This window comes from Myotis lucifugus, unplaced genomic scaffold (genome assembly GCF_000147115.1).
Source record: "Myotis lucifugus unplaced genomic scaffold, Myoluc2.0 scaffold_31, whole genome shotgun sequence".
Taxonomy (NCBI): domain Eukaryota; kingdom Metazoa; phylum Chordata; class Mammalia; order Chiroptera; family Vespertilionidae; genus Myotis; species Myotis lucifugus.
The window spans coordinates 2,005,211-2,032,795 of NW_005871079.1; the positions used below are offsets into that span (position 1 = coordinate 2,005,211).

General features: G+C 36.5%; 1 protein-coding gene across 2 annotated transcripts in view; it reads left to right on the forward strand.

The window, feature by feature from the left end:
- The window catches only part of CUNH9orf85 (chromosome unknown C9orf85 homolog), a 44,007-nt gene that overhangs the window by 3,239 nt on the left and 13,183 nt on the right, over positions 1 to 27,585 (forward strand). Inside the window, exons 2-3 of one of the 2 annotated variants that reach the window (XM_023752363.1) lie at positions 20,011 to 20,193; positions 21,800 to 21,906. In XM_023752363.1, the coding sequence (XP_023608131.1) occupies positions 20,179 to 20,193; positions 21,800 to 21,906 (122 nt within the window). In that variant the 5' untranslated portion in view covers positions 20,011 to 20,178. The remainder of the gene's footprint in view (positions 1 to 20,010; positions 20,194 to 21,799; positions 21,907 to 27,585) is intronic. The other variant, XM_006086805.3, reaches the window with a different exon arrangement.

The following is a 27,585-nucleotide window of genomic DNA, read 5'->3' on the forward strand; positions in this document are numbered from 1 at the left end:
CCCAATAGGGGGCATGCAGGAGGCAGCCAGTCAGTGATTCTCTCTCATCATTGATGTTTCTATCTCTCTCTCCTTCTCCCTTCCTCTCTGAAATCAATAAAAATATATAAAAAAAGAAATGCTTACTTGTTGAAGATTATTTGAAATAATAGAGAAATGAATAAAGTATGAAAGTGAAAGTACCCTTTCCCAGCCCTATTCCTCTTCAGGTACACTTTTTATTTAGTTATGCAAGGCTTTCTACCTGAAGGTAATTATCATTAGAATTTCTCAGTTGCTAACTTAAGCAGAAAGGGAAATTATTGGAAAGATACTGAGCTGATCTCATGACGCTTATACAAGGTGTTTGCTTATTTGTATTCAAAATTGCCAGGTTGGCATTATTGCTGGGAAATTTTATTCTCATTTGGCTTTGTGTATATCCAACTTCATGCAATCTTCCAACCTTTCAATGCTGCCTGCCCTAACCCTTCCAATTTGCCTTCCGGAGTTGATAGTTTATTAGCATCAAATAGAGACAGAGTGTTGAAAATAAAATTACGTTCACTTTCTTGCCCTACCTGACTATTCCTTATAATCCTTCAGTAATGTTTGTTCATCCCCCAGTTAGAACCCTTTTCTCCCATTTGCTGCTTCAGTCCATTTCTTCCAGCTCTTCTGAAATACATACCCCTCCCAATCTGTCCTTACCTTCCAGTTATACCTCCTCATGTGTACCTGACTCACTGCTTCCCATAATTCCTGTCATCATGTTTAGGATATACACATGGATAATGCAACATTTGATCCTTCAGCTTTTAGACCCACCCTCCCCCTCAACGTTGGGAATCTCCTCCCATGGTCAAACCTTAAACTCTCTTATGCATATAATTGCTCCACTTACCTTTTTTTTTTTTTTTTTTTTAAATACTGGCTACTATCTACTTACCTGGTTTCCTTATTCCTCAAAATAATTTTTTTTTTTTACTCCATTGGCTCCTCCTCTTTATTAATCCTTCCACTTTTCTCTGTACTCACTTATGTCCTTTCCCCCTCTCCTTTTCTAGCTTGGAGTCCATGCTTCATGAATACAATTGCTTTTTTGCATATATCTCAGCTCCCTTACCTTCTTTCCCTCTGTGGTACTTGCCTGACAGAATCCTAACCTTAGATCCGGCTTTCTGCTATTCCATCATCACATCTACCAAACTACCCATATGTGTTGCCTTTCTATTACAGAGGGTGAAAGGCCTGTTTTTCCACTTGAACCTTGCCCGGTTTCCCTAAATGACTTAAAGGCTTAAGGCTTCTTATTTATTGTCCATGTTCTCTTGCATCATCAATCTTTCCATCAGTAATGGCTTATTTCAGATGGAATCCATGTTCTTTTGAAGCTCCACCCTATTTCCTTTTTTTTTTTTTTATAGAAAAGCTCCTGGTTCTCTATTTCTTTACTTCTCATTGTTTCTGTCCCTATTCAAATAGTTTTGCACCCACCATTTCACTCTTGTCAGGGTTATTTATCTGTTTCCAGATCCCTGGTTAATAATGCTCAGTCCTCAGCTCACTCAGTTGCTCAGTAGCATTTGCCTCTTAGTCTCCTGAAATAATTTCTTCATTCACGGTTTTAAATACCTTTGAGGCTAACCTTGGTCCTGAACTGCAGGGTTGTTGAACTGCCTACTTGACCTCTATTCTTGAATATCAAAAAGGCTTCTTAACATGGAAAAGAAAGAACTCTTCATTTTTCTCTCTTTCAAACCTTTCTTCCTCTAGTGTTCTCCAACTCTGTAAACAATTCCATCATTTACTCAGTTTCTCAAATCAAAAATTTAGGAATCACCCTTGATTCTTGGCCTTTTCTCACATCTTGTTTCAATTTATCAAAACTATGAGTTTTTACTTTATTTTTATTTTCATAACCTCATTACTTTTTGGCATATTGTTTGTCTTATTTATAGCCCACCCGTAGAATATGACTTTTGTGAAGATTTTCTTTACATTCTCAAAACCTAGGTCAGGGGTTGGTGATTGAATAAAGTAAATAAATAATTATAACAGTGTGTTAAATGCTGTGATGAAGGTAGTACAGGGGAGTACTACAATAATTCAGGAATAAAGGGAGAGAGGGAATAATTAATATAGTATTATCCTTAAAGAGGTAGTACATCTTGGGGATGAAAGGGTCAAGGAGAAGTTGAATGGAATCAGATGAATAAGGCAGAAAGAAGAATGAGTGCTGATGAGTTTGTAGGTGTGGGTCAGGAAGTTAAAGGAGTTTAATCTGAAAACAAAACAAAATGAAAAGGATCGGGACGCTCTATCCACTGAGCCAAACCTGTTAGGGCTCGTTCACTTTCTTGATTCCCCAAATTGTTGCACTGGGGAATCATTTGAAAACAAGGCTTTTTGTTTATTCATTTTTGAGGGAAGATATTGTAACACACTAACGTCTCCTCAGTAATGTTTGAATGAATAAAGATCACCTTAAATTAAAAAAGGAGGCCAAAAAGGCTAAGAGTCAGTGAAGGCTCTTTTCCAAAACAAGATTATAAATAGGTATTTATGCTTATTTCCAAAATGAACATATTACATTATATGATTACAAAAGCATAGACTGAAAGCCTCTCTTATGTACTGGTTAGAAGAGTATAGTTGACTAAGATCTTTTTGCCAAATGGATTGATCTTAAGCTGTGAATTAAAATTCCGTTACTGACAGCCCTGGCTAGTGTGGCTCAGTTGGTTGGAGCGTCATCCGGTACACCAGAAGGTGGTGGTTCAGTTCCCAGGCAGGGCACATACCCAAGTTGCAAGTTCAATCCTTAGTTGGGGTGCATGCAGGAGGTTACCAGGCTACTAATTGATGTTTCTCTCTCACATCAGTCTTTTCTCTAAGTAGATGTAGTGTGTTTTATTTTGGTTTTGGTCAGGTTACTTTGAAGAGTAAAAATATTTTAAAGTGTATACATTGGTTAGGAAAATTCCTTGTAAGTTGTCATATTTCAGATGTTTTTGGATTTTTGGCTAAAGGTAACAAGCTCTTGTTTAAGACAGTGGCAGCATGGCGTGGTACAAAGACATTGATCTTGGAATCAAAAGATTTAGGTCAAATTCTCTGTTATGTATTGGCTGTATGATCATCAACAAGTTTCTTAACTTGTCAGGGTCTCAGTGGATTTAGCTGTATTGTGAGAGTTTAATAAGGTTTATGAAAATGCTCACATGGTATCTGATATTAAGTATTCTGTAAATGCTAGCCCATTCCTTCATCCTAACATGTTCATCATGCTCACATGCTACTCCCTCAGTTAGTGATTACCTGATGAATCCTGTTGGAATGTCTTTCCTTCCCTGTGGTATTTATTGCCCTCCCCGCACATATGGTACATTCATATTAGTTAGTAGTCTATACGTTTTGGCTTTTTTTCTCTCACATATACATACACAAATATCATCTATCTCTTAGAGGAGAGGGACTCAAGCAATTCTGGACTACTCATGGAGTATAATATGCACCTGTAGCAGCAGTTCTGTCCTGTGAGATGAAGAAATGGAAATCAAGTAGTTCTTATTGCCATTGTACAATAGATTACTGATCTATGTTAATTCTCCTGTCTTTATTGGGTCCCAAGCACTGAAATGATATGAATCCTTTATTCAGGAATCTTAGACTAATAACTACTTCAAAAAGTGGAAAAGAGATAAATATGAAATGTTTTCATTTAATAAACTTTTGTTGAGGCATAACATAAACATATAGGAAAGTGCCAAAATCATAATAAGAGTTCAGTGAATTTGCCAAAACCGGTTTGGCTCAGTGGATAGAGCGTCGGCCTGCGGACTGAAAGGTCCCAGGTTCGATTCCGGTCAAGGGCATGTACCTGGGTTGCGGGCACATCCCCAGTAGGAGATGTGCAGGAGGCAGCTGGTCGATGTTTCTCTCTCATCGATGTTTCTAACTCTCTGTCTCTCTCCCTTCCTCTCTGTAAAAAAACATATAGGAAAGTGCCAAAATCATAATAAGAGTTCAGTGAATTTTCACAAAGTGGACACAGTCATGGAAGCAATACCTAGATCAAGAGACTGTCACTGGCCTCTCCTAGTCACTACCACTCTCCTCCTCATATGTAACCATCGTCTTGATGAATATGAAGTATTTTAAAATAACCTTAAAGTCACAGCTTTCCAGGGCGAAGATGAGAGAGATACAGGTACCCGGGTGACCTGTTGTTTCTCTGTTCAGAAATGGTATTAGTGGGTGTAGATAAGCATCCTAATGCTTCATGTAATACTTCTTTGGCTGAAAGAAATGGTTATGCTTTGATTCCCCAACAGTGATTAACTTGGTACCTGTAGGATTTTTGGCTTCTAAAAGTATCAAGAGTAAATTTGAATTTCCCCATAGCTTTGGAGCTGACTATTTCAACCCTAGTCTTAATTGTTTTCCACTTTATCTGCTTATTCATAAGGTTGAGTGACTTTTTTTTAGAACTTTATGGTAGACATTTTCTTGGATATCTTATCAAGTTTATTTCTAGTTGGAATAGTTGGCTCTACATTCTAAAGTTAATATAATTATTCAAGTTGTATTTTTTTGGGAACTAATATATATATTTTATGGGTTTTGTTTTGTTTTCCTTTTTGTTTGTTTTTGCTTTGGCAGATGCAAAACCAAACATATATCATTAACAAGGAAGTATTCTTGTAGGTGATGGAGCTATATATGTATAATAATTTCCAGTAAATTTATACTGTTAGTAGTAGAATTCTGAAGGTCATTTGATGATGTAGGACATTTACATCATTGATATGAAATGCCAAACTAAGCTAGGGATTATTTTAAATGCTTTTTTGTTCTGTGAAGGTTTATATGTTACTAAATCTCAGTGTTCTATTAGCAGGTGGCTGACTTGTTTGTTTTGAAATTACTCATGTCACTGAAGTCATCAATTTGAGTAATATATTTGACATCATAGTATATACTTGTATATGTGAATGTTCTATATTACATCATTAGCCTTTATCATAAGACATACTGGTAGTAGTTTGATTCTTGTGTTTCCTGTAAACTTGAAAGCTTATAGGACATGATGCTAGATCTAGTTTTTTAAAAAAATATGTTTTTATTGATTTCAGAGAAGAAGGGAAAGGGAGAAATAGAAACATCAATGAGACAGTCATTGATCTACTGCCTCCTACTGGGGATCAAGCCCGAAATTCGGGCATGTGTTCTGACCAGTATCCAGTTGTGATCTTCTGGTTCATGGGTCGATGCTCAACCACTGAGCCACACTGGTGGGTTTAGATCTAGTTTTTAATAAAGTTAAAATGGTCATGTGGGATAAGTTATTATCATCTATATTAAAATATTATTGTTGCTTTTACACATGTGATGCTGTTGCTTTAATTTAAACTCTTTATTATTGAACCATGGACAGTTCTTTGACCCTCATATGATGACTGCAAGGTCAGCTATTCCCTAGTAAATTTAAATTAAAAACTCCCTGGTTTACAGTGGCAATTAACTCTAATCTTAAGGCTTCTCTAGGGACACCTTTATTAAGGCCTTCTTTGAGCTACCTAGTAAGAAAAATAAGTCCAATGTTACTAAGGCTTCTAATTCAAAACGGCTGACTAAAAACATGTACTTATCTTTCAATTTTCCCCAAATTTCAATGAAATGACAGAAAAAAAATAAAGCTGCAATATTAGAAAACTAAAAAAAAAGTAGAAAAGAACATTAAGTAAATTTAAGATATAAAATAGGATGCAGCTAAACAGCTTAAGAATCTGTTATACAATACTAGAGGCCTGGTGCACGAAATTTGTGTGTGTTTGGGGGGGGCGGCCTCAGCCCGGCCTGTGCCCTCTTGCAGTCCGGGACCCCTTGCTCCTTACTGCCTGCCTGCTTGCTGCTCCTTAGTGCTGCCATGGAGGTGGTGGGAGAGGCTCCCACCACTGCCACTGCGCTTGCCAGCCGTGAGCTCAGCTTCTGGCTGAGCGGTGCTCCCCCTGAGGGAGCGCACTGACCACCAGTGGGCAACTCCTGCGTTGAGCATCTGCCCCCTGGTGGCCAGTGCGCATTATAGCGACCGGTCGTTCTGGTCGGTCTGCCATAACAGTTGCTTAGGCTTTTATTATATAGATTGTTGGAAGTTAAGTTTTTTTCAGTAAAACTCTAAAATAATGCCAATATCAGAATTAATGAGATCTGTATCACTCCAATGGTTATCTAACAGTTGCCCTCAAGATAAAGTCAGAAGAACAGCTCTCTAAAGTGGGGAAATGCCATGAACGGCAAATTCAGAGCAATATTCCTGATCATTGTTGGTCTCAGAGCTCAACAAGGAACCTTTTATACATGGAAGCAACATGTTTCCTATGCCTGCTAAAGCAAAAGCTATCAAACTGTTATTTTTTATCCTTTCAACCAGAGACAAGGATTATATAATTAGTATCTGAATTCACTTCCAAAGCAGTAGTGATTCTCAATTCTGCTTTAGTAATTCATTCTATATTGAATATGGCTTATTCTATACCAGTACTATCCAGAGGAATTTTCTATGATGTTGGAAATATGTCATATCATTTCTATCCAGTATGGTAGCCACTAGCCACATGTACCAACTGAGTATTTGAAATGTGCCTATGGAACTAAAGAACAGAATTTTAATTTATTTCAATTTAAATAAGCACGTGTGGCTACCATGAGACCTAGGCTCTCATTTATAAATATTAGCAGACTAAGAAGCACTACTCTTTTTAGAAAAACCAAAACCTTGAGATGTGTGACTGACTGGAAACCCTACCTCCTACGCCCATTTATCAGAGGTAATATAAGATGAAGAAAAGAACTTTTAAAAGGGATAATTGGTATCCATCCATGATTCAAAGAAACTTTCAGTATCCATAAAACAAGGATAGGCTGCGGTTTTAAAAAAAGAAAGCTATGGCATTTCTTAAAAACTGCAACTGTGGTTGTAGAAATGTAAAGTAAACATCTTAGTAGAATGAATAGCAAGATGGAAAAGAATAGACAGAATTAGTAATTTGGAAGATCAAGCCAATGGATTAGCCTAAAAGCTAGTCTAAAAGGCCAAAGTGATAAAAATGAAGTGAAATTTGAGATATGGAAGATTGAACTGGGAAATTCCAGAAGGCTAGGAGAGTTCAGAAGAAATGATGACAAGTAAAGAAGAAAAAAGCCCAATTTCACAAAGTTTAAGAAAATCTTAGGCCTTCATATAGAAGGATATTAGACATATGGTGATATTTTTTAACTCCAATGATAGAAATTCCTACCAGCTTTCAGAGAAAGGGAACAAAGAGGTTAGCCATAAAGCAACTATAATGCTGTGGACATCTGACTTCTCATCTGCTACTTGTAAAAAGTAGAGCAAGTTCTTTAATGTGCTGTGAGGGAAGTACTTTTAATTTAGAGTTCTTGATAGAGCTAAGCTATGGCTTGGATATCAGGGCAAAAGAATCATCCTTACTAAAAGTAAATGAAAAAAATACAGGGGTGATCAAAGGTAGGGAAAAAGACATGCAGGTTTTGATTATTGCAATAACTTTATTAACTTTCTTTCACATACTCACAACTGTAAACCTATTTTTGCCCATCCCTGTATTTAGGCATGTGCTCCTGAATATAAGAAGATAAGTGGTAGAAGAAACAGTGGTGAATGAAGAACCTAGTTAATCTGAGTTAACTTTAAATAAACATTGATAATATGGTGGTAAAAGATAATGCTGTTGTTATATGCAAATTAGCAAAATAGAAGAGGTAAACTTTTGGGAAGATAAAATCTATACCCACAGTTCCAGATTTCAGCCAAACCTGGGAATGAAAACTAAAAGCAAGCTTTTTTTGTTGTTGTTGTTATCAGGTGAGACAATAAAAGTGAAGCTGGGCCATAAACACACACACACACACACACACACACACACACACACAACTAAAAGCAAGCTAAAGATCCTGTCTTGGTTGAGTGCTGAAAAAGCCAGAGAAGAAAAATCAGTATCCTTGTCAGTTTTAAAGTCTTTGAGTGCCTAGTGTTTGCCCGGTATCTGTGGTAGGCAATACTGAGATGAAAATAAGGCCTTGTTCTAGCCTCCATGCTGTTGATAGTCTAGCTGGGGAGATAAGGCCAGTGTACAAGAAGCAACAGTGAGCAAATTAGTAATTTTATCAAGACCTTATAACATAAAAAGGCTTTTGATTTAAAATAGCTGAATGAAAGCTTTGAAATGTAGTTTTAGTTCAGTTAGTAAAGTTGAAAGTTGAACTACATACAATACTACTCATATAATCTAGCATTAAAATCATGGAATTTCTCCTCTCTGTAGAAATAGTTATCTAAGTCATCTTGTTCTCTGTTCATTATCAAATTGTAGACATTTCAAGAAGGGCTGAAACACAGTGGCCTGTGTGAATAGCGAACATAATCTCTCCTGCTTCTGTTTGTGGGTGAACCCTGTTTCTAGTTTCAATATGTGACCGGAAGAGGTACAAGGAATGTATGAAGGAAGATGAGTTGCTGATGTTCTAAATTAAACTTGTGTATCACTTTAGGCTTTGACCTTTTGAGGACCTGCTTGCTTAAGATTTAGCAATGGTCTTTGAAAACATAAAATGCCTTTCCCATTCTGAGACACCGTTGCAAATTTGCCATAAGTAGTAGAGATCTGTGACTCCCTCACTTTGTCCCATTGGATTGGGGCTGAATGAAAAGACAGTTTTGAAATCAGTAAGGCTGCCAATCAGCCCTGGATCTCCGGTGACTCCCTCTCAATCCAAATACTTCTGAAAGCCCAGTTTGAAAGAGCCAGCCAGTTAATCTCTTATTTTAAACACCATTTAAATTCCAGCAAATATTGCTTGCTCTCCAATTTTACTTCATGACCATTACTTTCATCTCTCCAACTAAAGCACATAAATCTTTTGAATTCTTGAAATGTCTAGGATAGTGCTGAGTACATGGAACTCATACTTTTTCAAATTGTTCCTATAGACAGCAGAGACATAGCCATGATATGTGCTGTATTTAAGTCTAACCTATGACACATTGTATAATTTGACATGTTGGAAGGTGCCCTAAGCTTGGAGTCAGGGTAGCATTAGGAGTAGACTCTTCAGACTCCTGGTGTGGCTACTGACTCACTCTCTCTATAACCATGGGTAAGTTATAACAACTCTACAAGTTAGAATAAAAATAAATAACAATAACACTTTCTTACTTCCACACAGGGATGATGTAAGAATAAAGTGAGAAGCATTATAGGACAAAATCAAATATTTTTTAAAAATCTGTAAAAATAAAATGTAGTAATATTTTGTTATAGGTGACTTGCATTTGTCATTCAAAATATACCTTAATTTTATCCCTTAGCTTTTTGTATTCTTGTCATCAAAAACATCTTTGTTTTCCTTTTAAGAATGAGGAAATGCTGTCAACTGAAGTTAAGGAAGTCACATGTGAATACTGAGCTCTAGACTAAATGAATCATGCATGGCACAACCTAATTTTTTCCTGATGTGACTGGACTCCTGAATCAGTTGTCAGCATACATGGGCTATTCGTATGACATATTAATACGACCAAAACAAGGCGACTATCTTTGAAGAAGTTAACTAGCTTCAGTATGCCTGCCCCAAGCAAATGACTTACAATATAGATTTATTTTAAAAGGTAAAATCACCCCCAATAAATTCAGTAAAAAATAAAGGGTAAAATCATTTGGTTTGTGGACATTACCAGTTATTCTGCTTGAAAGAGTTAAATCCATAAATTCCTACATATGCTATTAGCAGGAAATGAATATTATTATTCTTTTTTGTTTAACATTGTGAAACAGTGGCCAGTCAGTATTTTGTCTCTTTTAAGATCAATAACTTGGGGCATACCATTCTGGTTGGACAAGATCTCAAAATGTGACTAACTTAATGAGTGCTAATAAAAACATGTGTGTTGCCTCATGACACTCCACAATTGCTTCTTGAGCTTTTTGCATTCCAGTTGACTTGTACATAGTTAGCATAGGTTGCTTACCACTTAGTTACCCTTTATTGTTTAGGTCTCTGTGTATTAAAAAATCTGTGAGGAACACGATAAAAGAGTAAATCCTCCTCTTTTAGAACATTGCTTAGCAAACATGATTTTTCTTTGCTAAGTGAATTTTTCTAACTTTGGAATTTTGTCTTATGCTTTTAAAACACATAATGGATAATACTGCAACGTTTCCTTAGGAACAAACTAGCAGCTTTGGCCCTCTGTGCAAAACAATACACCAGTGTCAGAATTTAAGTTAAAAACACAGTACAAATTGAAATGTGTACTCTGCAAAATTTTGAGCTGTGTTTTCTTTTACTATTTAGAAAACCTTGAAAGCTGTGGGGAAACACTTTCTACTTGTCACTTTAATAGAATGCCCTAAACTAAAAGGCATCTTTTTATGGGTCCTGCCTCTGCTGCTCCTGATTAATTGTGTGACCTCAAGCAAATCTCTTAATTCTCTGAGCCCCAGGTTTCTCATCTGGAAAATGAAGATAATTATGCCTGCCCCTAGCCACAGGAATGTTCTAAGAATAGCAGCAGCGAGAATTTTTATAAAGGATTAGCCATGTGGTTTATAGATTTATGATAGTAGTATTTTGTGTAAAAATTATTTGGTTTGTTTTAGTTTTATAATTAAAACCAAAAAGACCTGTTTTTTAATAAACCCTTTAAACAAGTCTTTCCTCTGCATGCTTTTGTCTAGACACCTGGCCAAAGTACAGACATGTCCCATGTATGTGAAATCACTCAAGGACATGAGTAAGCAAAAGAACATTGACCAGAAACTATAAACAACCAAGCAGGTAGTTAAATGATAAGGATGGTAGAGGATCTCTTGAGAAGATAGAAGTACATTATTTACCTCTATCTCCCTTAGTTTTGATAGAGGCATTCTCTGTTGGGAGAGAATGTTTTAGGATCTCTCTTCCCTGTCCTTCCCCCAAATACTTATTACTCTCCTGTTAATTAAGATATACTATTTTCTGTATTTGATATGAGTAACATGGGAATGTGAACAGTGGAAGCAATAACAAAGGTTGGAAATTACTGATGTAGAAACTACCCAGATTTCTGAGCATGTTTCTAATTTTAGGTTGCCTAGGTAATTGAGATTTGGTCTGACATTTGATCTTATAACTAAGGCAGGTTTAAAACATAGGAAAGAGCAACGAAGAAATAACTTTTCAGCTTTCCCATGTGTTTAGATTTGGCTTAAATTCCAGGAAAAGGAATAAAGACCAGAAACTGACCAGGAGGAAGTGAGAGTAGAAAGCAGATGGTTTCTATACTGTGTCTACCATGTCTGAATTAAGGGACTTTGGAAGTACAGAGTAAGAAATTAGGGGAAGTTACATTTTGGAGTGATGTCTCTTGATATAAAAATTTGGAAAAGCTTAAATTAGCATGTAGATAGTCTAATTTTCCTGAAGAAATGATGCTCTCTAATTTTCCTGAAGAAATGATGCTCTCAATGGTGAAACTAGAAATCAGACTGAGATTCGCTTCTAAAATTGAGGCAATATGGAATAGTGGAGCAGAATAGTGGAATTTGGAGTCAGAGGGCATGGTCTTGAGCCTTGGTTGTATTTCTTTGTAAGTGTGTAATCATAGGGAGATTATTAAACCTGTCTGGATTTGTTTTTTCATCTGTGAAAAAGGAATAATATTATCTCCCAAGGTAGTTGTGAGGAACTGATAATTAGCTGTGAATATTAATTTTTAAACAGAAGATACTATACAAAAATTTTTTAAACAATAGTCAACATTTATTGGATACATATAATTTGCTAAGGAAAACATACATTGTAAGATAGATATTCTTACTTTATGTATGAGGCAACAGGCACAGAGAAGTTAACCAACATTGAAGTGTGGCTTGACACTGGTGCCCAAATTCTCACTGTTAACCACCATGTGGTACTCTATAAACATCTTCGTAGTTGCCTATTACGTAAACATTTTTTAAAACTAATTTTTATTTTATAATTACAGTTGATGTACAAACCCTTACTCTCTGTCTTCTTCTGGTACCCCTATGATGCCGATGCTGTTATGCTTGATGTTGTCCCAAAAGTTCCTTAAACTTTCCTCATTTTTTTAAAATTCTTTTTTTTATGCTGCTCTGATTGGTATTTTCTACCATGTTTTCCAAATCATTGATTTGATCCTCTGCTTCATGTAATCTGCCGTTGGTTTCTTCTAGTGCATTCTTCATTTCAGTTATTGCATTCTTCACTTCTAACTGGTTATTTGTTGTGGTTTCTATGTCATTTTTTTTATGCTGTTGAAGTTCTGACTAAGTTCCTAGAGCATGTTTCAAGGATTTTCTTTAGGGGGGAAATGGGTATCCCACATGCTTTCCAGAGAGACATTAGGACTGGGGACATAGTTTTGGATGTAATCCCCATTGAGCTCATTACTGAGGCTATAGTTACAGGTTCAGTTGACCAAGAGTAAAAGTAGTCTAAATAGAAAGGAGTACTGAGACAAACTGAAGTGAATTGATGATTAAATATTAGGAAATGGCCTAGCTGGTGAGGCTCAGGGGTGGAGCACTGATCCAGGAACCACGAGGTCACCAGTTCTATTCCTGGTTGGCATATGCCAGGTTGCGGGCTCCATCCCCAGTAGGGGATATGCTGGAGGCAGCTGATTGATGATATTTCTCTCTCATCAATGTTTCTATATCTCTATCCTTCTTCCTTCTTCCCAGCCCCCTCACCTTCCAAAATCATTTACAAAACATAAAAATATTGGGAAATGGATATCTTTAAGGGGTAAACAGAGGAAGAAGTATTAGCAAAAGCTCTTGAGAAGGATCAAATGGAGTTGGGGTTACAATCCTACTTTGTAAGGTTAGTCTTTTTTTGAGGAAAGAAAAAATATTCCTTAATAAAACCATTAACATTTTGGTCATTTACAGCAGAATTCTGGGGAAGAAAAGGCTTATTTCCCATAGAACTGCTCTGATGATAAAGCTGTTTATGTCCATTTAGGGAAGTTGTTCTTGAGTTATTCATTTACTAAAAATATAGTACCTGGCTGGTGTGGCTAAGTTGGTTGAGCATTGTCTCATGCACAGAGAGGTTTTCAGTTGGATTCCCTGTCATGGGCACATGATTGGGTTGTGGGCTTGATCCCCAGCAGGGGGCATGCAGGAGGCAACAAATTAGTGTTTCTCTCCCTCTCCCTTCCTCTCTAAAATCAATGAAAATATTTTTTAAATAAATAAATAAATAAATAAATAAGTCCTAGAGTTAATAATGAAGATGGTTCTAAAGTAATTGAAGGCACATTATCTTAAAATACTAAGTACCCATATTTTAATTGTTGAAAGGCAAAATTTCCCTTGTCAGGAGATTATTTCATATTCTGCTTTTAATATGTTTTTAGCATTTCATTGTGGGTCCTTCCATAAAAATATTCTTTAACATTCATATTATGGCTTTTGAATTGTACCTGTAGAACAAAATAAGGAGAATTAAAAACCTTTATACCAGAGTACTCTTTGTTTCAATTGTCCACAGTTTTTATGTATGTACTAGAAGCCTGGTGCACAATATTCATGCACTATGGGGTGGAGGGGAGGGTCCCTCAGCCTGGCCTGCGCCCTATCGTAGTCCAGGACCCCTTGGCGGACATCCCTCTCGCAGTCCGGGGCTCTAGCAGTCTGGGATTCCTCGCTCCTTACCTCCCGCCTGCAGCAGAGGCAGGAGAGGCTCCTGCCACTGCTGCTGCATGGCGCTCCCCCTGTGGGAGCACACTGACCACCAGGGGGCAGCTCCTGCGTTGCGCGTCTGCCCCCTGGCGGTCAGTGCGAGTCATAGCAATCAGTCATTCCAATGGTTGTTCTGCTATTTGGTCAATTTGCACATTAGGGTTTTATTATATAGGATTCATTCATTTGTTCATTCATTCATTGAGAGAGAAACATCAATGTGTGAATGCTCTAGTCCCGTGGTCGGCAAACTGCGGCTCGCGAGCCACATGCGGCTTTTTGACCCCTTGAGTGTGGCTCTTCCTAAGCCTTAGGAGTACGCTAATTAAGTTAATAACAATGTACCTAACTATATAGTTTAAGTTTAAAAAATTTGGCTCTCAAAAGAAATTTCAATGCTTGTACTGTTGATATTTGGCTCTGTTGACTAATGAGTTTGCTGACCACTGCCCTAGTCGAACCTGCAACCTAGGTATGTGCCCTGACTGGAAATCGAACCTGCGACCTTCTAGTGCAGTAGATGATACTCCAACCAACTGAACCACACCGTCCAGGGCTGTCCATACCTTTTAAAGTTATGATTAGTCTATCAAAGCATTGTTCCAGTTATTAGAATACTACAGAATATTTGCTTGTTAACACAGCACCAACTTATTTTAACTTTTCCTTAAAAATAGATGAGTGAAATAGAATATTAGAAAAAAAATTGCTTTCTTAATAGGTTTCCCTACTGCCAGAAGAAGATATTGCACATTGTTCGTTTTACATTGTTTGCCAGTGAAAATCTGGGTAGTTTGCTTGGCTGCTGAAATAAATCAGTAGGTACTTTGGGTAGATTCTACATAAACCCTCTCTGTATAATTGCAACTACAATAGCACTACCCCCTTATTGAAAGAATAGTCCTCTGTTTGGGATGATCAGAACTCATTTTATATTCAGTCTTTAGATAAAAATGCAATTGTTTATTTTTGCAGATGTTGCTTGTTAAAGATTCCAGCAATAACAAAAAAAGTGGGAGAGGGAACCAAATATTATTTCTTGACTAGAAAAAGCTTACGTTGTAAGTATACTGAACAAGAACATTTTGAGTATTTCTAGTATATTTTTTCCCTTCTCTCAGTTTGATATTGGTGTTTTATGGACTTATAAATATAGAGTGAATGGGAGGAAGAGAGACTAGACTTCAAGGAAGAAAGTTAATGATTTTAGCTTATAGTAGAAATATATCCCATTCTTAATGCCTTAGGTATTTTTAAATTAAACTTTTACATAGTAAAAATCAAATATTGATAACTCAAAATGTATGTATTAGATATATGTATATGTATATATATCAAGCATTTTAGAAAACTAGGATAATCTTTTGCTTAAAGGAGAATGGGCTGAAATCTTTTGTAAAAAAAAAAATCTTATACTCTCTAATTAGCTACACTGAACATTTATACTTTCCTAAAAAGAAATAAGCCTATATTAACTTTAGGTTTGTATTTTTCCTTAAATGACAATAAAACCAACTTTACTGCTAGAACTCACTTCAGAAGTATTTCTGAGCTATTTATATTACTAGCTCTTTTTGTGAAATAATAAAATACATAAAAATAGTAAGACTCAGTAACTTATCCAAATAAGGTATTTCTTATATGAGTAGTAGATATTCAAGCTATTACTTTTTATCATAGTAAAAAAAAAAAGAGTTTGTAGGTTTTAAATGAATAGACCTCAGTATTGATATTCTGGATTATGAAATAGTGGTATTCTATCTGTAGTAAATGTGATATTAAGTTGATTATAGCAATAATTTTTTAAATTCCATTTTTAAGGAAAATGGCAATGTCTTCTATTTTTAATATTTTAACTGCCTGGATAAAAAAAGCAAAGCAAATTTTTATAAACAATATTAGGAAACAAGTGCTTTTTCAATATCCAAATAATTTATTCAAGAATAGGACAATTAGCCCTAGCTGGTTTGGCTCAGTGGATAGAGCGTGGGCCTGCCGACTGAAGGGTCCTGGGTTCGATTCTGGTCAAGGGCACATGCCTGGGTTGTAGGCTTGATCCCCAGTAGGGGGTGTGCAGGAGGCAGCCAATCAATTATTCTTTCTCATCATTGATGTTTCTATCCCTCTCCCTTTCTCTCTGAAATCAATAAAGATATATTTTAAAAAAAGAATGGGACAATTATTCTTTGCCTCTGATAAATTCCTATTATTTTTACTATCTTGTTGAAATAGGATCAGAACTTTATATGTGCAAATATAATGTGATGAAAATTTGCCATCTTGTGGCTCCATCTTTTGACCACATGGGGACGGCCATCTTGTGTGAGGGTGTGACAGTCAATTTGCATATTACCTCTATTATATAGTATCAGGGAGATTCAAATTAAAACCACACATATTTGAATGACTAAAATAAATTTTTTTACAATTTCAAGCACTGGAAAGGATGCAGAAAAATGATCCTCATACATTGTTAGTGGGAATACAAAATGGTACAGTCATGTTGAAAATCTATTAGTTTCTTATAAAATTAAGCATAATATAGTCATATAACCCAAAATACCATTTTTTTAGATATTAGCTCAAGAGAAATAAACATCTTTGCATATAATATTGTTAGGATATCAGTTCTTGTATGCAAATATTTATTAGCATTTCAAACTAGAAAGAGCTCAGAATGTCCTTCAGATGGTGAATGAATAAACATTATAACACATCCATACAGTTGAATACCATTCACCAATAAAAAGTAATGAGCTCCTGATCAATGAGTCTCTCTCATCACTGATGTTTCTATCTCTCTCTCCCTCTCCCTTTCTGTCTGTAATCATATATATATATATGAGCTCCTCAGAATAGTTAATATACTTTATCATTCCATTTTTATGACATTTGAGAAAGGCAAAAAAAAACTATAGGCACATATTAAAAAATCAGTGTTGCCCTGGCCAGTTTGGCTCAGTGGATAGAGTGTTGGCCTGCGGACCGAAGGGTCCTGGGTTCAATTCTGGTCAGGGGCACATGCCCAGGTTGTGTGCTTGATCCCCAGTGGGGGGCATGTAGGAGGCAGCCAATCCATGATTCTCTCTCATCATTGATGTTTCTATCTCTCCCTCTTCCTTCCTCTCTGAAATCAATAAAAATATTTTTTTAAGAATCAGTGTTGCCTGGGGAGTGTTAGCGGGCATTGACCACGGAGGGGCATAAGGGAACTTTTTAGAGTGATGGAAGTGTACTATTTTTTGGTTGTCAGATTCATAGAACCATAGTTTTACTGTATAGAGATTATACCTCAAAACTGACATTAGCTGTGAACCTTTTAAAAAATTAATTAATTTAGAAAGCATGATAAAGTTAACATTTAAAATGATTTATTCAGGCAAAGGATATTGAATAGATGCTAAAATCATGATGTGAAATGCTATTGTGGACCAGTATATTGAAATGACCCCCATAGATTATTGCTAATCTTTATACTTAGAAGAGGTCATTGCTATCCAGTTTAACCAAGTGATCCGTCAAATTTTTCATTGCTGACTAGGCAAGAACAGGACATTTTGTGCTTCATGACTTAGAGTAACATGAAGTTCATAGCAGCAGCCTGTATGAACTATTATAAGCAGTATTAAACCTGGATCCAATCAAGACTTTAAACCGAACTTCCACTTTATAAAAATATAGGAGATAAAGCAGTGAGTTAAATTACACCATTAGAAAACAATCAGATAAATCCATAATGTGGGATATTCTTGAAGACAACTTGCCTAGTATTTTCAAAAACAGTGTAATAGAGGAAACGCTTCTAGATCAAAAGAGAGATAAACAAGGCGGGCAGTTGAGGAAATGTCAGTGTAGATGGCTACATTCAATAACATTGGAGTTATTTTTCATTTTTCTGAAGTATGGGTAACAGTATTGTGGTTAAGTAGGAGAAAATTTTTCTAGGATATATATAATTAATAGGTGAAGTGTGTTGATGTCTGCAACTTATTTTAAATACACACACATAAGAAGCAAATAGATAAAATGCCAATAGTTGTCTCTATACAGTGTATATATGGCTATGTATAAGTATTACTTTTTTAACTTTTCTGCATGTTTGGAAATTTTCATAATAGAGAAGAATGTTTTTAGACTCAGTTGAGTACTATTCCTGATGTCATTATGATATGCAGTGCGTTGCTATAGATCCTACGAAAATATCAGGCAGCTGTACCTGCATTGCACCCCTAAGAATAACTTTTTTTTGCCATACCGTGCTTAGCATTATATAACGTGCACTTTGAGAACTGGGGTAGAAAGCAGCTCTGTGAAATGCTTTGTATTGTAAGGATGTTTTAGAGACCATTGCTTACTGTATTGTATGGTGGGTGTTCTCTTTGGGAAAGATGAAACTTTGGGTTTGAATAACAGGATCAGTTGTGCTGTTTCTGAGAATTTTGGCATGTTACAGACGCTGAGTTAGGTAGGAGCAGAGCTTATGTCTTACTGGCTGCTAGAAAGTTCAAATCCCCCTTGTAGTTCATCTCTAGCAGGAGCACTTCCCAGCAGCACTCCTGACTGCTTCCTAATTTTCCCTACCTACCCTCATTTCCCCCAATCTGATTCCCTCATCTATTTTTTTTGCTTGTATTTATTTTATAAGATACTTGATACCCCACGATGTGCTAACCATATTAAAAGGATTTAAAATGTAGCTTATGATTTGAAAGCCACAGCCTAAAAGACAGTTATATATTAGTACTAGTAAGTTCTTGCTCCCAAATCCAGAGATCTTTTATCCTCTAATCAAATTTAGACTAAGGGACTGTTACCAGAAAACTTAAAAATAATATATACTTAAATATGATTAAGATATAAAACGTCTTATTTTGTGGAGAGGTTTAATGCAGGAGATTCCATGGAAATGGATTTTCAACAGCAGTAAGAACTGAAATTTTCCTTAAAACTTCATTTTTAAAGCCTATCTTTCCCCAATTAATAAAGGACATGAAATAATGCCATTGTTTCACTTTTAGCATTTCTCAATTATGATGTACAAAAAATCATAATGAAAGATTATATTATTCTTGAATGGTATTCAAATTCTTCCCCCCCCCCCACACACACACAATAGTTTCATCCTTAACAGTCAAAGGATACTTTATATTTTGTAAAATTTTTCAGCATCAGCATGTTGATTCAGATGTTATATTTACAATTTACTCTTGCTATCTTCTTGGGATTTGAAGTCCTCACCCAATTTCTTTTTGGGATTGCTGTGTTATATTACCAAAGTGCATTGTCTGACAGCAGAATATTTAGAGCAGGGATAACATTTACTATAAATATGCTGTATGAATTAGTGATGGCTAAGATTTTATGTATATATTAAGTAATAGTGTCTTTTGATACACCTTAACTTTATTCTGACCTTTTTAAAAAAAGTATTCACTTGATAAATAAGGTTTCTTCTTTAACTGAGATTCCTAAATTCAGTGGAACCTCCCACAGAAGATCTTTTTTCTTTAAAGATCTTGAAAGTAGCCTTGTTGAATTAAATGATCTTTCAAGGCTTTTGCACTTAGAAAACTAAGTTTTTATTTTATATTTCGATTTTATAGTTATATGCTTAAATCTTAACCTTAATAATCTTAATATAAAGTGTCCTTTAACAGAAAGATAATACTATTGTGAGGGGGAAAGAATTTGAATATCATTCAAGAGTAACTGATATAATGGTTCATTAAGTTTGGGTTTTTTTTGTACACCATAATTCTTTCAGGAATGCTAAAAGTAAAACAGTGGCATATTATACCTCCCTAAATTAATTAAAAATATAGAGTTAAAAATGAAATTCTCAAGAAAAATTCCGATTCTAATTGCTGTTGAAAATCCATTTCCGGTGAATCTTCTACCATGAGGGATATGCTAAAATAAATCGCACAAACAGGGTTAGCTGTAAACATCACAGGTGTGAGTACCATAGGATTGCTGAGTTCTTTGCCCCAGGCAGAATGATTCCTAAAGCTAAGACAGCTTTCATTGCTCACATCTCTGGAATTAACTTTCTCTAGTTTGCCAAAATTCAGGAAACAAGGTGTTCAGTTCTCTCTCTTTCTGCAGCTATTTTTAAGTGAAAGTACTATTCTTATTCTTACTTCCATTCATTTCTTAACCCATGGAAATCAAGTTTAATTTTGTAGTAGTGCCTGTTAGTTATGTGAGCTCTGTGCAGCATCTGCATTTATACTGCTTCACACATCGCTCACAGGACAAGTTCCCACAAAGACCTGTTTTGTTCTACTGTCAATCCACCTAAAGAAACCAGTTTCAAAACTATGCGCAGCTTTGTAAATCAAGATGAACTGGTCAGAAATTGGATACAGAAACAAACAAGAAACCAAGTAATGCTTCCTAGTTAACAAGCAGAGTGTTATATATGATCAAATTTCAGGTAAGGAAACACTTTGCATTCTAAGCATATTCTAATTAGAAAGTTTATACCACATTCATATTGTAATCATAGTCAAGTCATTATCTTGTTCCCAGTGCTAGAGTTATGAAAATATACCTAATGCTTTTAGTAAGATACTGTAGGCAACAGAAGGCAGGGAGAACAAATGATGAAATGTGAACTTTGGTTCTGGGGATTTCTTAGCAAGCCTTGTAGGCGATAACTAAGGATCAAGGTTGCTCAGAAGAGGAGTTTGATATCAAGCACAGATTTCCTTCTTTTGGGCAATAATTAGCAGACCACAGAAAGAAGAAGTATAATGGCACGCAGAATTTATTTTCTCAGGGACTCTCCGTCTAGGTCAGGAAGAAAGGAATACTCATACACAATTCATTAAGTAACAGAATTACGTTTTTCACCACAGAGTTAAATTGAAACAATATATTCACAGCTCAATTTATGGTGTTCAAAAATATCCTATGAAATACTTTCTCTTTGGATAAATGTTTTGTGAAATTATTTTGCCTTCTTGTTTAGAACTTTGAAGAATAGCAAGCCCTGTTCGGAAGTTTTGTTTCAGATGATCATTAAACGTTGTACTTTTAATTCAGTATCAAATAAAAATAACCTTCCAAAGAACCCGCTTTTTTTGTGATGCTTTTCTTTTTCCTCTTGAGAAACACAAAAGGGAAATAAAAGCAAAGAAAACGTAAAATGTTCTCCACTCATTATTCCAACAGTAGGCAAAGACCAGGCTTCCACCACAAGTAAGTTAGAGAATTCTCAGAGGACTTAGTGAAAATATAGAATCTAGGTTCTAAATCAGATGAACGTATTATCAATTATAAAACTATTATGGAGAACACAACACATTTAAAAAATGTCCATCCTCCTTAATGCCCAACACACTTTGAAAAGAAAATTATAATAAAAATGGGGTTTTCCCCCTCGTGAAGCCCTTTTCCCACCACTGATATCTACTGCACATGAATGTTTATTTTCTGTCTTGAAGAAACAAGATTAGCAAGGTAACTTTTCTAAAACATTTTTCTTTACATGAGAATACAAAAGGATTCAACTGAGTAATTAAATGTCTTCTTGCTTGCAACTGCTTCTCCCTGGCACTCCTTTCTCAAGTTTCATAGTCTCGCTATAGACTGACAATTTCGGACTATTTCATTTCTAAATCTAATTTCTTATTTCTCAATGGTAAAGTGTGAATTGTCAAAAGAGTCTTAAAATATGAATTAGGTTTTCTTTATTATTATGTTTTTATTGAGATATAACTTACATACAGTAAAATGCACATACGTTAACTGTACAGTTTGAGTTTTAACATATGTGCACATCAGAATCAATGGTGAGGACTTTCAAAACACTCCTGCAGGTTAAAAAGTTTCTTAGATGATTCTGAGGAACACCAGTGAAGCATCTTTGCTTTTGTAAAGAAAAATTGAGGAATGTACATTAAAATACATATAAGGTGTTAACACAGATTACAGTTAGATTGCTGTTTTTAAAAAAATTTCTTGTGTGCCTTTTTCATGGGGTTTGCAATGCTAGCGCACAGATGAAATTCTCAATTTGCTTTTCTCTGTTTTTTTAGAAAATTAATACAAAACTTCATGATGGAGTATGTCAGCGCTGTAAAGAAGTTCTTGAATGGCGTGTAAAATACAGCAAATACAAACCATTGTCAAAGCCTAAAAAATGGTGAGTTAAGTTTATTAATTACCTTGCCAGTATCATATAGTTTATTATTTCATTCCCCAATTTTCAAAATTGTATTCAAATAAATATTAAGGTAAATAGAAAAAAACAGTCCATTCTCCCATGTAGAATTTTATCTTATATGCTGAATCCTGCTTTGTGAAGGCAAATAGATTGAAAAACGGATTGATCATTCCCTGACCCATTCTTTCATAAGTAATAATGCACCATTTTTATAGACTCTTGTGCATGAAAGGTGGGTTAGGGCAGAGAGGGGAATATTTGTTTTGTAAGTCTACCTCTCACTGATGAGGTATCAGTAGGGGGCCTTAAAACAGCTCTGACTTTTTAATGCAAACCATGAAGATTACTGAAATGGCTGAGCTGGAGTATCATAAATAAACTGCTAAATTGATAAATGAAAAGATACTGGACTTCATTTCTCATTCCTCTGTCCCTCAGCCTTTTTTTTAAATTCTTGGATTTTGTTTTATCAGCCTTATGTGCATACTAGTGTTGTTCCCATATATCCTTTAGCTCAGCTGAATAAGGGCCACATTGGAGGGTAATTTCTGCCTAAAAGAGAAAAATGATCATTTGAAATATAAAAGTTAGCGTTAATGTATGTGATCGTGTTTTTACATTCTGAGTTTTAGTTTGGTAGTCTATGTAGTCGCTATTTAGAACAGTTATGCAATGTTGCTTTATTTTCCTTTTAGTTTTTGAGTAGTAGTGGCAACTTTCTTAAATGTATTTTCTCTTCCTTCATGGGAGGAAGTTTTACTTAAAGTTTGGAACGTTAGTCTAAAAAGTAAACATGATATAACCTTTGCTGTTTATTTTTATTGAAAAATTATGTCAGACATTTTGTGAATCTATAACTTGGAGTCAGGGAAGTTCATGGTGATGTTGCCACTGCCTGGGCAACGTAGTATAACCCAGAGGCCTTTGAGAGACCTCTGTTAGGTCCAGGAGATGAGCACCTCAGGAGCTGCTTCACCCTGAGGCAGATGAGGTTAGCCATACAATAGCTGGTGACGAGTATAAAATGAGGGAAATAAAATATATTGTATAAATACCAAAATACAGATAAGATGACATTAAGGAAGATCTCTAGAAATAAAGAAGCCTCAGGTATTGCAAAACAAATGATGGCTAATGAGAGACTAAGAAACTACTAGTCCAAACATGGCCCAAACGTGTTACTTAAGAGGTCACCTGTCTGGCCTAGAACATTATGAATTTCAGATTACACTGAACATGTGACACACTAGGCATTTTAGAAAGCCCGGGTTTCAAACTCTAATCTAGCATGGAGAGTCTTATAGAAAGGATAACTCATCTATATCCACCTTGCTTTCTCTGCATATTAAGACTTGACCAACATTGTGAGGGATTTAAATCCAATGATGAAAGATGCTTGATGGGATGTGAAGGGATCAAAATTCTGCCACCCTGAAGCTGCTTTTTGGGATGTTGATTTTTAAGCTGTTTACTAAGAAACGAAAGACCCAGAAAGAACCTTTGACCCTCCCCCCTTTCCTGCCCAAGAGTTTCAGACAAAGAACCCAGCTTCTGGAAGGAGATCTTAGCCCAGTTTGAATTAAGTAGGGTAAACAAGAGAGCTTCAGGCAGGTGCCTATTAGCTAGATACCCACTGTGCCCCATTGTTTCTCAGTCACTTAGCAGGGATTTTCTTGCCAAGTATGTTTTGTCATCCTCAACTACCTGTAAATTGCCCATTCTCACTTCTGAAATCTATTATCTCACCCCCACCCCCACCCCTTTTCTCCTTGTCCAGAAATGTCTTATATACCCAATGTTGCCTCACTGTCTTTGGAATTTTTATGGATTTATCATGTCTACGTGAATTCCCCATGTGCATGTATTAAACTTTATTTTCTCCTGTTAATATCTATCTTTTAATTTGGTTATTAGCCAAACCAGAAGAATTTAGAAAGTGGGAGGAAAAGTATTTATATGTATTTTAGACCCCCACTGAAGCTTCACTTGTTTTGACATTTTAAATGCTTTGATCAAGCATAATCACTTACAAATTAAATTTTTCTTTTGTTAGGATTTATACTTATTAAATTCTACCTTTAAAAAACACACACATGTATTTAGAGAAACAAATTTTACATTCAGGTACTGAAATGCCTAAACTGGTACCTACAAACGTCTTCTGCCTTGTATTTCAGGTAACTAAGTAATCCTTTTCTCCTATTAATTTACTAGTATGGTAGGCAAATACCCAAACTTGTGTTAGAATCTCTAGCTGCTTCTTTTCTCTTCCTGCCCATAAAAGAAAAATACAGTGCTAGCTAATGTTTAACATGGCCATAGTAGTGGAAAAGAAAGGAGAAGCTGGAATAACACAGCAGCAGGCCCAAAACAGATTGGGGTCTGAGTTTAGAATTGGACCTGTAAGTCCTCTGTATCAGTAGTTCTCAACAGGAAAGGGGATTTTGACCCCAGGGACATTTGGGAATGTCTGGAGACATTTCTTATTGCCATGACTATAGGATCTGGGAGGGATGCTACTGGCATATAACGGGTAGAGGCTGGGGATGCTGCCAAACATCCTACAATACACAGGACAGCCCCCACAACAAAGACCTATCCAACCCAACATGTCAATAGAATCTTGGTTGAGAAACTGCTATGTACAAAATCAATGGATACTCATAGGGTGAAGCCACTGAAGCGTCATATATACTGTGGGGGCTAAAAGAATATTAATACTCTTCAACTTCTAAGTTTTTCTAGGCTGGACTAATAAAATTAACAGGAGAAAATAAAGGTTTTAATACATGTTCATGGGGAATTCACATCGTCCTGAAAATTCCAAAGACAGGCAACATTGGATATATAAGATTTTTTGGACAAAGGAGAAAAGGTGTGGCGGGGGTGGGGGGTGGGAATGGAGTCTTAGATTTCAGGAGTGAGAATGGGCAATTTACAGGTAGTTGAGGGAGTGCAGAACAAGAGTGGCAGGAATATTCTTGCTGACAAGCTGGAGTCTTCCTGACTAATGCTAGGGTGAAGATTCCCAAGGTGATTAAGCCAAGGCTCCCTTCCCAAAGCAGGCTTCTGTCTGCAGCTCTTGGGCAGGAAAGGGGGGAGGGCCAAAGGTTCTTTCTGAGTCTTTTGTCTTTTTAATAAACAATTTAAAATCAAAATGCCAAAAAGGCAGCTTCAGGGTGGCAAAATTTTGGTCCCTTCAATATCTTAGGTCAGTTTTTTTCAGACTTTGCAGCTCTAGAATTCTTGAATAAAACAAAAGCTTGCCAGGGAGTTCATTAAATACAGCAGGCTAAAACAGAACTGTCCAGAATGGGGAGAAGGGAGCTTAAATGCCACAGGAAGAATGTGGTTGAAAGTAGATTTCATCTTAAAAGTAAGTCAGGTGAAGAAGGAAAGAACATGCCTTGGAACCAACATTGCTCTAGGGATGCCTAGCCTACCATTTTCACAAAGGTAGGTGCTTTATGCCTAACACGCTGCTTTTCATGACATCTTTTCATCAAACAAAGGCACTCCTCCTGAGGACCTGGTCTTCACATACAGGTGTTTAGCCCTTTCTAACTAATACAGACAGTCCTCGGGTTACGTCGGACTCGACGTACATCGTTTCGTGGGTACGTCGCCATCTCCCATTATTTATAAAAAAGAAAAAGTTCCGTCATTTCGACGTAGGTAGATATGTGTTCTATGTTTTTTATTATTTATATACCACAGTAAAGGTCAGGAATTGTTATCTTTCTTTTAAATTTTTTTTACTGTTTTCACTTCATTACTGCTGTGTATGTGCTCCATGTGAGTGACGTAGGTGCTTATGTAGGTGGGTTCTGACTTACTACAAAAATCGTGTTACATCGCGCTGTAGGAACAGATCTCTGACATAACCCGAGGACCTACTGTAGTTTTTAAATTTATTGCCTTTTGGTTTTTATTCCCATTGACTGCCCGAGGCAGCCCTTATCTCTTCGTACTTCATTGCATTAAATAAATAAATTATCTTCTATCTCAGTTATACCCAAACTAGAGGCCCGGTGCACAAATTCATGCATGAAATTCGTGCACTGGGGGTGGGGGGGGGATCCTTCAGCCTGGCCTACACCCTCTCACAGTCCAGAAGCCCCTCAATCGATCGCCCTGCAGAGGGAGGCCCCACCACAGCGCTGACGGCTGAGTAGCCTGGGCTTCCCTCTACGGGGCAATTGCAGAGCCCCCCACACACACCCTGATTGATTGCCCCGGTGGCCTCGGCCTCCCTCTGCAGGGCGATTGTGGGGTGATGGCGGGGGCCCCCCGACCAATCACATCGCACCTGCCTTGGCTGGCCTGGCGCCAGTGCATGTCATAACGTGGTCGTCCAGACGGTCATTCTGCTGTTTGCCCATTTGGTCGATTTGCATATTACGCTTTTATCATTATAGATACCTCCATTGGTCTGGAGTTTGATGTAAGGCCTCCTATGGGGAAGAGTTGGGTTTCTAGCAGCAGGATGGGAGCTTTGTTCCCAGAGAAGTCCTGCTTTTATATGTCTACTACAGTGTATGGGGCAGTTGAGTCTGGGAAAACAAAAAATAATGCTATTTGGGAGAAAAATGAGATACTAGAGGGGGATGAGATGTTGCTAACAGGTCATGCCACTCCGTGATTTAACTCTCTAACAATATGCTGGCTCCCTCTTTACTACAAAAGTTTTTCAATCAAATTAGCCAAACTCTGACCTTCAAGATAATCTTTTTTAGATCAGCCCTGTTCTTTCTAAAGTTAACTATTTTTCTACTTTTGTGGTGATAGTAAAAAACATACAACATAAAATTTACCATCTTTTTTAAGTGTAGATAGTTCAGTAATGTTAAGAATATTCACGTTGCTGTGCAACACATCTCCAGGACTTCTTCATCTTGCAAATTTGAAACTATTCACATTAAACAGCAACTCCCTAGTCTGCTCCTTCCATCTCCTGGTAACCACCATTCTACTTTCTATTGCTATGAATTTAACTACTTTAAAGACCTCATATAAATGAAATTATACAGTATTTGTCCTTCTGTGACCAGTGTATTTCACTAAGCATAATGTCTTAAAAGCTTGTCCGGGTTGTAGCATGTGATAGAATTCCCTTACTTTTTAAGGATGAATAATATTTCTGTGTGTGTGTGTGTGTGTGTGTGTGTGTGTCCCCTGATGCACATTTGTGTTGCTTTCACAATTGTTTTTCGGGAGGACACTCTAACCAACTCAGCTGCCTGGACAGGGCCTAAATTATAACTTTTTAAAATCTATCTCTCTTGTTTTCACTTTATCATTCGTCTATTGCCTATTGTGAATATTGCTATGAACATTGTGTAAATATCTCTTTAAGACTGGCTGAATCATACAGTAGTTCTATTTTTAAGTTTTTGAGGACTCTTCATACTTTTTCCATAGTGATTGCACCATTTTACAATCCCACCCACAGTGCACAAGGATTCCAATTTCTCCACACCCTTGCCAGCATTTGTTAACCCCTTATTTTTAAAGGAAAGAAGCTTATACTCCTAAAATCCTGCTTAATAAAGAGGACCACTGTACTCATTTTTCAAAGAAAGCAAATTAATACACAGAGAGCACCAGATAAATTCACCAGCTTGAGGTTATATTCATAGCAGTACTTTACACTCATTC